The sequence below is a fragment of the Lynx canadensis genome, chromosome A2 (genome assembly GCF_007474595.2).
Source record: "Lynx canadensis isolate LIC74 chromosome A2, mLynCan4.pri.v2, whole genome shotgun sequence".
In the NCBI taxonomy this organism is placed as follows: domain Eukaryota; kingdom Metazoa; phylum Chordata; class Mammalia; order Carnivora; family Felidae; genus Lynx; species Lynx canadensis.
In genome coordinates, this window is record NC_044304.2 from 112,743,372 (window position 1) to 112,754,975 (window position 11,604).

The 11,604-nt window shown below is 38.8% G+C and overlaps 1 protein-coding gene across 1 annotated transcript in view; it reads left to right on the forward strand.

Moving 5' to 3' along the window:
* The window catches only part of ABCB5 (ATP binding cassette subfamily B member 5), a 113,051-nt gene extending 102,065 nt beyond the window's left edge, over window positions 1–10,986 (forward strand). The window contains 3 exon segments of the mRNA XM_030294967.1: window positions 2,850–3,056; window positions 9,109–9,255; window positions 10,789–10,986. Of these exon segments, the coding sequence (XP_030150827.1) occupies window positions 2,850–3,056; window positions 9,109–9,255; window positions 10,789–10,986 (552 nt within the window).
* The last annotated feature ends 618 nt before the right edge of the window (window positions 10,987–11,604 follow it).

The following is an 11,604-nucleotide window of genomic DNA, read 5'->3' on the forward strand; positions in this document are numbered from 1 at the left end:
ATGTTGGCAAGGATGTGGAGAAAAATGAACCCTCATGACCTATTGGTAGGGATTTAAATTGATATAGCAGCTGTGGAAAACAGTAGGGAGGTTCCTCAAAAAATGATATATACAAATACCATATGGTCCAATAATTCCATTACTGAAATTTACCCAAAGAAAATGAAAACACTGATTCAAAAAATATATGCACCCCTATGTTTATTGCTGCATTATTTACAGCACCAAGATATGGAAGCAACCCAAGTGTCTACTGATAGACAAATGTATAAGGAATATATATGTGATATATATATCTATATAATGGAATATACGTATATGGAAGATATACATATGTTATGGACTATTACTGAACCATAAAAAAGGATGAGGTCTTGCCATTTGTGACAACATGGATGGACCTAAAAGATAATATGCTAAATCAAATAAGTCAGACTGTAAAAGATAAATACATATGTGGAATATGTGGAATCTAAAAAACAAAACAAATGAATAGAATTAGACTTATAAATACAGAGGAACAAACTGGTGGTAGCCAAAGGGAAAGGGGGGATGGGAAGAATGGATAAAGGGGGGAGTGGGAGATGCTTCCAGTTGTAGAATGAGTAAGTCATAAGAATAAGGGGCACAGCATAGGGAATATGGCCAGAAATACTGCAGTAGCCTTGAATGGTGACAGATGGTAGTAACACTTGTGGGGAGCATAGCATAATGTATGAGAAGTTAAATCACTATGCTGTACACCTGAAACTAATACTCAAAAAAATTTTTAAAAAGTCTATTCAGCTCAGGTCACAATCTCACTGTTTGTGCGTTTCTGCCCCGTGTCTGCGCTAACAGTGCAAAGCCTGCTTGGGATTCTCTCTCTCTCCCTCTCTCTCTGCCCCTCTCCATCTCTCTCTCTCTCTCTCTCTCTCTCTCTCTCTCTCTCTCAAAATAAATAAATAAACATTAAAAATGAAAATTAAAAAATTAAAAGTTTACAAATTAGAAATTTTTAAAAAAGAAAACAGGAATTTTGATCTTACAAGGCATAGAATTCTTTTAGAATACAGGTGTTGGAGGAGGGGTCTAATATCCATACCTGGGCTCTTTTTATACCATTCTGGTGTAAAACAGAGATAAGTTTCCTCTGCCAGCTGATACAGGCTTCCTGCTATTCCCACCGGCCTTTTCTACCGCCCACCTCTCAAAACTTTATGCATGGTTAGGGCTTATCTGAATCAGTTCCATTAAGTCCTGCATCCTGTTTTCAAAAAAATGCAACCTCTTCATCCTTAGCATTCCAGTGACTTATTCTCACTAGCGCCTTTCTTACTCTCCATATTTTCAGGTTTTCAATTATCCTTTCCCAGCAACACAACAACCACCACATCCACCCCCCATCCCCCGCTACACACACACACACACACACACACACACACAGACTTCCTGTTCTGCCTCCTCTTCTAATCCCCAAAAGTCAAAGAATGTCATATTAGTCCTCATTCTCCTCCAATTTACAGGGTTGGGGTTTTTTTCCCATCACAGATTCTTAATGACTATTTGCAAAATAAAATGGTCCAGAATGGCTCCCTATTACCAGTGATAACAATGAGTTAACAGTGAGTCCCACAATAGGTAACAGTCATCTATTTGCACATAGCATAGCACACCCTCTCCTTTAAACCCTCCAATGATTTCCTCCTGCAGTTTGTATAAAATGGAGTCCATCCCATGATCTGGCCTCTCCCTCTCTCACTAAACTCCCCTATCACTCCCCACCTCATTGTATACTATGTGTCAGTCTCACTGGCTTCTTAGTGTTCTTTAAACTCACTTAGTGGGGCACCTGGGTGGCTCAGTTGGCTGAGCATCCAACTTCGGCTTAGGTCATGATCTCACAGCTTGTGGGTTTGAGGCCTGCATTGGGCTCTGTGCTGACGACTTAGAGCCTGGAGCCTGCTTCAGATTCTGTGTCTCCCTCTCTCTCTGCCCTTCCTGCACTCATGCTCTGTCTCTGTCTCAAAAATAAATAAACATTAAAAAAAAATTAAACTCACGGCCTTTGTTCTCGCTGTTCCCCTGCTTGGAATTTTCTTGCTTTAACCTCTTTGTGGACTCCTTCTTATCACTCGTCTCAATCTAAATGCTACTTCCCTAGGTAAGCCTTCTTAGATTACTCTGTAGAAAATAATGCATCTACCCACCTGCTTTCCACACTCTCCCCACATCCTCGGTCAGTCCCCATCCCATTATTCAGTTTTCATGACACTTTCTTTTTCTGATTATTTGTTAGTATGTTTATTGTCTGTCTGTCTCCACTAGAATGTAAGCTGCAGGAGGGCAAGAGCTTTGTCTTGCTTACCACTATTTCCCTGGCACTTGAAGAGTCCACATCAGCTAGTAGATATGCTTATCAAATGTCGGTTGAATGTTAGTATATGTTCATGTGAATAAGTACGGCTATGTATAAAATGACATACACCTATATGCAGACTACTGTATAGGTCCCTACCTTCTCTCTCTGGGCTTTAATAAAGTGGGGTCCTATTACATTGGAGGTTGCTCGTTTTCCATCAGACTTCAGCACAGAGCACCAGCCTTGACTCTAGACTCCAGGCAAGTCTCTAGAATATGTGGCCATTCACAGCAATGTCAAATAAGTTTAGGAGCTGGCATTTTAGGCAGTTACACTATGCTTCTATACAGCATATGATTTATGGTCCATCCTTGGGTAGCATTTTACTGTGAAATACCTTGAATTCCTATTTTTCTTGTTACGATTTGTACATGTCTGAATACAGTGAACTGCAACAGAATACAGTTGTTGGATCTTCACATGCCACTCTCCATTCTGCTTTTGGCAGCTATTCGATGGTGTGGATGCAAAGGAACTGAGTGTACAGTGGCTCCGTTCCCAAATAGCCATCGTTTCTCAAGAGCCTGTACTCTTCGACCGTAGCATTGCTGAGAACATTGCCTATGGTGATAACAGCCGTGTTGTGCCACTCGATGAAATAAAAGAAGTAGCAGATGCAGCAAATATCCACTCTTTTGTTGAGGGTCTCCCTGCGGTAAGAAAAATATCTGAAATCTTGAATTACAAAACTGCCAAGTAAGCTAAGTGGTTGTCTTTATGTGCTCCTTGAATTATACAATTTATTTATTGCCAGTATCTAATCAAGTTATGCATAAAAAGTGAAGATTGAGATTTTTCTGTGACCAATTTTTCCAAGACCAAACTGTATTAATATTCACCGAATTCGTTTTCTTATTTTGATTGCTTACCTTCTATCCATATACACTCTACTTAGGTCTACACCACCATCATCCCCCCACTCTGATTACGTAGCATCTTAATCTGCCTTCCTGCTTCCAGTGTGCCGCATCATAATTCTTCTTCCTCATAGTACCTAGGGGGACCCTTTAAAAACATAAATCAGATTCTGTCCCTTCCTGCTTAAAACTTCCTAATGGCATCCCTTTGCACTTAGAATAAAGTCCAAATTTCTTACGTAGCTGGCAAGGCCTTCTGTGACGTGGTCCTGCTCGCCTCTCCGTCTCCTTCCTCACCACATGTTCATTCTGCTCCAGGCACACTATCCTCTTTTCTGTCTCAGAAGCACACCAAGTTTTTCCCTACCTCAGGACATTTGTACTTGCTGTAACCTCCCTTCCTCTGGCTCTTTGCAGAGCTATCTCCTTAACTTTCAAGCTCTCTGAAATGCCATCTTTGCAGAGACTCTCCCTGGCCACCTTATCAAAAGGGTCCCCACCACTCCCATCACATACCATATAGTCTTCAAGGTGCTTATCACAATCTAAAGTTACCCTGAGGGATTATAGACTTATTTTAGTGTCCTCTTTCCCCACTAGAATGTTAAGTCCTTGCCTGCCATTTTTGTCACTTCTCTGAAATGACGAACACAATGTCACTTCTCTGTGACAGCTGACACAGGAAAGTTAAAATCTTGGCTAACTGTAGAGAGAGCTTTAGTATGGCAAGCATTAATACAAATCCAGAAGTCATGAAGAGAGATGAGTAATTGTAACTTAAAGTGCTTACAATATCTGAATGTTTATACCTGCAAAATTAAATTAAAATATACATACCTACTTTTAATTAGAAACAAACTTCTACAACGTTATTTTCTAGCTCACCTTAAAAGGGAATGCCTAAGTTTAATAAACATTAAACAATCTAGTATCCTGTTCTTTGGGGGAGGGTAATGGTCACCATACTCTCTGACTTTTATAAAAGTAGATCTTCCCTCACCATCTCCTGTCCACACTAAATGGTGCCTATAACTAGAAAGGGGCCATAAATAATACAATTTCTCCTGCTCCAGTAAGATTCTACACTACTAACTATAATGAAAGGATTGATGTATTTTTATAAATATTGTGACCCTATGAGTATCTTTCCATGGTAATTCTCCTTTTTAACCAAGGCATTTGCTGTATTGTCAATTTGTGGTCAGATTGTTATCCCCATAATCCTGATAGGTTTGTTTCTTTAATTTATGTGTGGTAAAATGTTAACCATTTTATATTTATACCATTTGACTTTTATTCTTAAACTGTTTATTATCTTTCATTATTTTTGTTGTGCTAGTTCCCACATTTACCCAAAACTACATAGTTCAGAGATTCAGTGCACTAACTTTTTACAGTAAAAAACTTTGAGAACCAAGATGATATTATTTCCTAAAAGAAAGAATAACTAGTTTCTCACTGTTTTTGTTTTTTTTTTATGTTTATTTATTTGTTTTGAGAGAGAGAGAATGCAAGCAGCGGACAGAGGGAGAGGAAGAGAGAGAATTCCAAGCAGGCTCTGCACTGTCAGTGTGGAGCCCAACACAAGACACAATTCCATGAACATGAGATCATGACCTGAGCCAAAATCAAAAGTCAGACACTTAACTGACCCACCTAGGCACCCCTCAGTGTTTTTAATTTTAACTTTACTTATCACTGTTACTCCAAAAAAAAAAAAAAAAGTAGAGCCATGGTACCAAAATATCATTTTGAAATAGGGCATTGAACATTACATCCAGCAGTAATGTAAATGATCATTTGTAGTGAAGAAAATACAGGGAGTTGGGAGACCACTTAGGAGCTATTTCCAGTGTTATGAATGCCTGAATTAGTAATTATAAAGTGAAATAAAGCAAGGAACAGGATTTAAAAGATACTGTAAGGGTAGAATTGCCAAGACTTGGCTGAGGATTGTGGAAACTGGGTGAGAAAGTGCATGATACACTGGACAGCCTGCTGGAATAAAAACACACAGAGCATATGATGAGAGTACAAAAGAAGGAATGACAAAGTCTCTAGGAGCTCAGAGAAAACCATACAGAAGATATTGTTTTAAACTGGGTTTTGAAAGGGTGCCTGGGTGGCTCAGTGGGTGAAGCATCTGAGTTTGGCTCAGGTCACGATCTCACGGTTCGTAGGTTCCAAGCCCTGTGTCAGACTCTGGGCTGACAGCTCAGAGCCTGAAGCCTGCTTCAGATTCTGTGTCTCCCCCCACCCCCCGCCCCTACCCCTCCCCCACTCGTGCTTTTTCTCTCAAAAATAAACAAACATTAAAAACAAACAAACAAACAAACTGGGTTTTGAAGAATGAGAGGAATTCACCAGGCCGAGAAGGGACAAATACATTCTTAGAAGACAGAATAAGCTTGTGTGGAAACATATACACATAAAACAGTTTTAGGTGTTTGGAGCGAAAGAAATTTAAAATCCTGAGCAAAAGGCATAAACTAGGGAATTGAGAAGAGGCCAAAATATGAGCAGAGACTGAATGTGAAGGTTCTGATATACCAGGCCAAGAAGTTTGGACTCTGTCTTATTGGAAATAGGAAATCACTAGACATTTTTAGGCAAAGAAATAACATGATCATTTTAAAGAAAAACAATTGCTGCTGAGCTCAGCCTTTTGTTTGCTCATCCAGAAGCCATTGTGGCCTTTGAGGTATGGCAGAGACTGGCATTAAAAGACAAGTCCTGGTGCTTTACAACATTCTGGATGAGGACAATGCAAGTCCACATTTTCTTTTCCCCAGTTCCAATTTCCAAAAGCTCTTAAACTCCATGCCTGACACACAAATTTTGCATATTTGATGGCCAAAATGATGTGAGGCTATATGTAGCCCTTATTAATCCTACTTAGAATGAATAATCCAATATTTCTGCATAAATACTCATATATTTGATTACCACTTGCTTCCCCAGACGTTTCTGGGGGTGTTAATACATGTCACGTGTTAAATATATATAATACATAGTATATACAATTTATGGTATATTTTTTTCTAATGTTAAACAAACAGGGGCTGGATGGCTCAGTTGGTAGAGCATGTGACTCTTGATTTCAGGGTTGTGAGTTTGAGCCCCACATTGGGCGGGGAGAGAGAGAGAGAGAGAGAGAGAGAGGGAGAGAAAGTCAAACAGACAAATAAAAAACAGAATTCTTAAGTGGATATATCCTTAAGGGTTTCTAGTAAAGGATTGTGGACCTGTCTGGCAACTCAACCTAGGAGGGCAAACAGCAAGTCAGTTTGGAGTGTGTTAAGGGTAACACGTCTATTCTATATGCCATGGAGATGACCTACAGATATTTGGAAATATTGGCCTAGGAGGGGAGTTGAAGCAACCCCACCTTGGTCTTAGGGATCCTCTGAGAAACACACCGAGTGTAGCTGCAGCTCTCAGTCAAGTCACATCGTGACTCCTTGGGTAAGACTTCAACCACTGAAATCACCCTGAAGTTCCTCCCAAGAGCCTGCAGGGATTCTCTAGAATGTAGTTGGTTTAGGATCAGACTCTTTTTGGATATTCTCTCCGGGACCCAACTGGCTTTTAGCCCCAGGTTCCTATCAAGGAGCCATTGTTCCTTGAGCATCTCATAAACAGGTTGAATATTCCAGGACACTCACCATTCATCCCACTGATTGCCAAAAACTTGATTGAGATTTTCAGTTTAAACGGGAGAATAGAAGTCTATAGTTCTTCATTAAAAAATAAAAACCTCCACTTTAAGTATCTGAAAATGTTTTTAGGTTGGTATTGAGACCATGTGTATACCCCCATTTATAATCTGTTCTGCTTAAAGATGGACAAAACCATCTGAATTTAATTTTAATCCAATTCATTCTTGAGACTAATATCTTCCTGTAATCCAGAGAAGGCCAAGAAATGCAAAGTGACCTCTAAGCTAGTATTGTGTCTTCTTTAGCTACACAAGAAGAATCTATGTACAATTTAAGCTAGACTGGCAGAAAGAGCTACAAACCATTATCATTCCCACCCAATCCTCTCTCTGTTTTTGGTTTAGGATTGGATTCTCTAATTTGGATGGGAACTATGTGGTGTATGGAAATGAATGACAGATTTATCTGTTATCCTGCCCTATGGTTCCAAATTTCATAAAGGGAATTTTTAATATTTATTCATTTATTTGGAGAGAGTGTGTGTATGCATGTGAGTGGGGAAGGGGCAGAGAGGGAGCGAGTGAAAGAGAATCCTAAACAGGCTCCACACTGTCCAATACAGGGCTCAATCTCAGGAACCATGAGATCATGACCTGAGCTGAGATAGAGAGTTGGACGCATAACCAACTGAGCCACCCAGGCAGCCCTAAAATGCATTTTAGAGGGAAGAGTCCCAGCCTGCTGACAGTCCTAAATAAAATTACAGAAGTGATAAAGTCTGTTTTCTTTGGGCAGCATTCACTTCAGAAAAGACACTTTTACTGGGCTGTGGTAATTGAGACACCCATTGTTTTATATGAAGCAAAAAATCACATTTTAAATTGAAAAATGAACTTTGAGGTGAAGTAGACACGTTTATCATAAAGCTGTGTCACAGGCTCTCTCGATACCCACTCTGCCCAAATGGTACCCCTTGAAGGCAGTCAGATATGGAGGGAAAGGCAGTTAATTCAAGCTTCTCTAAGGCACTAAGACAAAATGAATAGCATATTAATCACATGCTGCATGTTTTCAATGATGCTGCTATAGGATCCACCTTTAGAAGGTTGTATAATTAGGGGCGCCAGGGTGGTTCAGTTGGTTAAGCATCCAGTGGTTTTGGCTCAGGTCATGATCTCACAGTTTCCTGAATTCAAGCCCCGCATGGGGCTCCATGCTGACAGTGCAGAGTATGCTTGGGATTCTATCTCTCCTCCTCTCTCTGCTTCTCTCCCACTTACTCCATCTCTGTGTCTCTCAAAATAAATAAACTTTTAAAAAATTAAAAAAAAAAAAAAAGAAAGTTGTATAATTAGCCTTGCTTTTCCAGTGGAGCAGATCCATCCACACATTCTTGTCTGGATACCAGGAGTATATATTTGTTAGACAACTAGCAAGAGCTAGTAGAAAGCAGTGTCAAACCTCGGAGGGAAGTAGAGTCAATGGGACAATCTAAAAAGCAATCGGGAGCCTGCTTGCACCAACTGAACTGACAGTCATCATTTGGCAGACTACAACAGCCTCAGGATACTCCTCCCGTAGTTTCTTTATCCTTCTGTGGAGGAAAACACTGGAGAAGAGGACATTAGTAAATAGGAGGGCTGTAGAAACATTGGGAGTGCCAGATATCACTATTATGGGCTGAAAAGGTGAACAGACTGTCTCCAGACATCAGCCTTATTTATTGTCAGGAAGTTACCTGTGCCATTGAGAACAGCATCCCAGTACCTGGAGAGATGCGCCCATAGAGGTTTGGCAAGAGGCAGTGTGAGGAAACCCAGTGATTTCCTTTAATTGTTTTGACCTGAAAATAGAAGGTAATGTAATTTAATGGAAAAGATTTGTGTTTACTGAGAACTTTTTTTGCCAATAATTTTTTTCTTATGCTTTAATTCGAACAATTCCTTTGTAGAAGCATAATGGCAAAGGTCTGCTGTTTGCGATCAGATTAGATATGTAAATGAGATGGTAGTGCTTACTGCTGGTTTAGCATTTATTTGCAACAAAGGCCAAGAATAGATTTCAGAACTTGTTGGGACACAAATTTTTAAGAGAAGCAAAATTTGAAATATTTAGATGGTTCTCGCCCACAGTTGCCATGCTAATTTAAATAACCAAGCCTTGCTTTCTTAATTGCATGTTCCTGTAATAGAAATACAACACACACATTGGACTAAAAGGAACACAGCTTTCTGGAGGCCAGAAACAAAGGCTAGCTATTGCAAGGGCTCTTCTCCGGAAACCAAAAATTTTATTGTTGGACGAGGCCACTTCAGCCCTTGATAATGAGAGTGAAAAGGTAACATTCTCTTTATTTCATCTCAGAATATAATATCAAATAAGAGAGTGGAGTACTGTGGAAGAAATCAAGGTCAGCTTGAGGAAAGAAAAACCTGGAGAGAACTGCAGTCATAGGTCACGAATTCTAATTAAGGTTTTGGCCTTTAAAAAAAAGTTAGACGCTGGTGGGGAGGTGGGAAAGAGGTGGGACATAGGGCAGCTCATGTTCTACAAAGGTCTTCTCACTTGAATGGGTTTAGCAAAAAGGCCCAATTCTTGAAATGTTTCTCCAGTCAAGGTAAAAGCCCAAGAAAAATAACCTTCCTATTTTATTATTCTTATGATACCAAACAAATTCATAAGGCAATCTGCATGCATAAAAGAGTAATCTACACTGCAGTGTCAGAACCTACAGTTAGTCCATCTTTAATAGACTATTAGTTACATTTGAGAAGGAAACAAGAAAGCAAAGAGACACGTGACAATAGACCTACACTGCAGGCTCCTTCAGATGTTTAATTTTGCTATGTCCTTGTCCTCTAGTAGTTTCTTGCACATACTAGGCACTTACTTGTTAAATGAACACTGGTTGAATGAATGACAATCTTTAATATTTGCCAAGTGTCCATTATATGCTATTATCTCAATCCTCACAACTTAATGAATTAGCTTATTTTATTAGCATGCTCATTTGAAAGGCTAGCTCAGTAAGGCTTAGAAAAATTAAGTAACTTCTCTGAATTTTAAGAGAGGATGTCTGATCTAAGAGCTCATGTGGTTGACCACCACATGATTGCTATTTACAAATGATTATCTTTGATTTCTAAGGAAACAGTCTGTTATGAAAGAGAAAAAACATGATTTTTAGAATCAGACATGCCTGAGTTGTAATCCTGGATTTATCAGTTACTAGCAGTGTAACCTTGGTCAAGTGACCCGGACTTTTGGAATCTCAGTTTATTTATCAGAAAAATTAAAAAATAAATAAATAAATAACCCACCTTATAGAGTTATTGCAAGGATTTAAGTGAGATATCCATCACCGGAATGAACATTTTGTATGTTCAACAAATTTTGAACAAATTTGTTGAATTTGTTCAAGAGATTTTGGTTTTCACCCTCCACTCCTATTTCCTCTATACAACATTATAACCCATTGCATCTGAGATTTTTGCTAGGACAGTTTTCTAGCTAAATTCTACTAAAACAAATGAATGCTATGAGAAGAAATGAAGTAAGTTAGGCATTCTGCTTAGGTTTAGAAATACTACTTTCTGACTCTGAGTTTAGAACTGCTTACATATATATAAACAACCATCTCATTTTTATTCATTATCACAAAAGCTTTTCTAGTTAAAAGTCTTAATGTGTCTATGGTTACTTTTGCTAGATTCCTATTGAATACGGTGAATATTTCACAGAGCTGGGCAGTTTTCCTTGGGGATAAGCAAATACAGAAAGAATGTTATTAGATTACCTTTACCAATTTGAATTGGATAAGTATATTAGCATCTAACTCAAGCTAGCAATCATGGGCCCTTTTCTCTTCTAGGTGGTTCAGCACGCCCTTGATAAGGCCAGCCAGGGGAGGACTTGCCTAGTGGTTGCTCACAGACTGTCCACAATACAGAATGTAGATTTGATAGTAGTTCTGCAAAATGGAAAAATAAAGGAACAGGGAACTCATCAAGAGCTCCTGAGAAATTGAGATATATATTTTAAATTAGTAAATGCACAGTCAATGCAGTGATACTGTTAGAATTAGCATATATTTTGATCTTTGTGTAATGCAAAGAAAGAATACTTAGTAATTATTTGGCCTGCTTTGATCTCTTTTATTACATATATCAATAACTAGAATCATGTTATTCAAGTACAGACATGTTCTGTGTACACACCATCTTCTCTTCAGATTTTTTAAAGGAAACAAAAATTTGCTAAACTCATGTAAGTGAGATAATGCCTGCAACCCTCCTTTATAAAAATGTTCTGTCACATTTGCTTATAAAACAGTTTTCTGCAAAATCAACCTATTTTCCTATCAACTTCTACTATAAAACTGGGAATATATTCCAAGAGGGAAAAAATTATCCAGTTAACTTAAATTGAAAGATTTTAGTAAAGAGAAAGATGTCGTTGGGCCAGACATTGTAGAGAGAATGATTATAATTTGGAACTTTCAGCATTTTGCAGCACATATCAAAGTACTTTGAGTGAGTCCTGTTCTCCAAACCATAGGACTTTCTCTCATAATCTCTCTCTCAATGTTTCTCTTAATGAATATCCACTGTTTCCCAAAACTCCATTATATCCCTTTGTTAGGGGGATAAGAAGGACTACAATGTAGGGGCGCCTGGGTGGCGCAGTC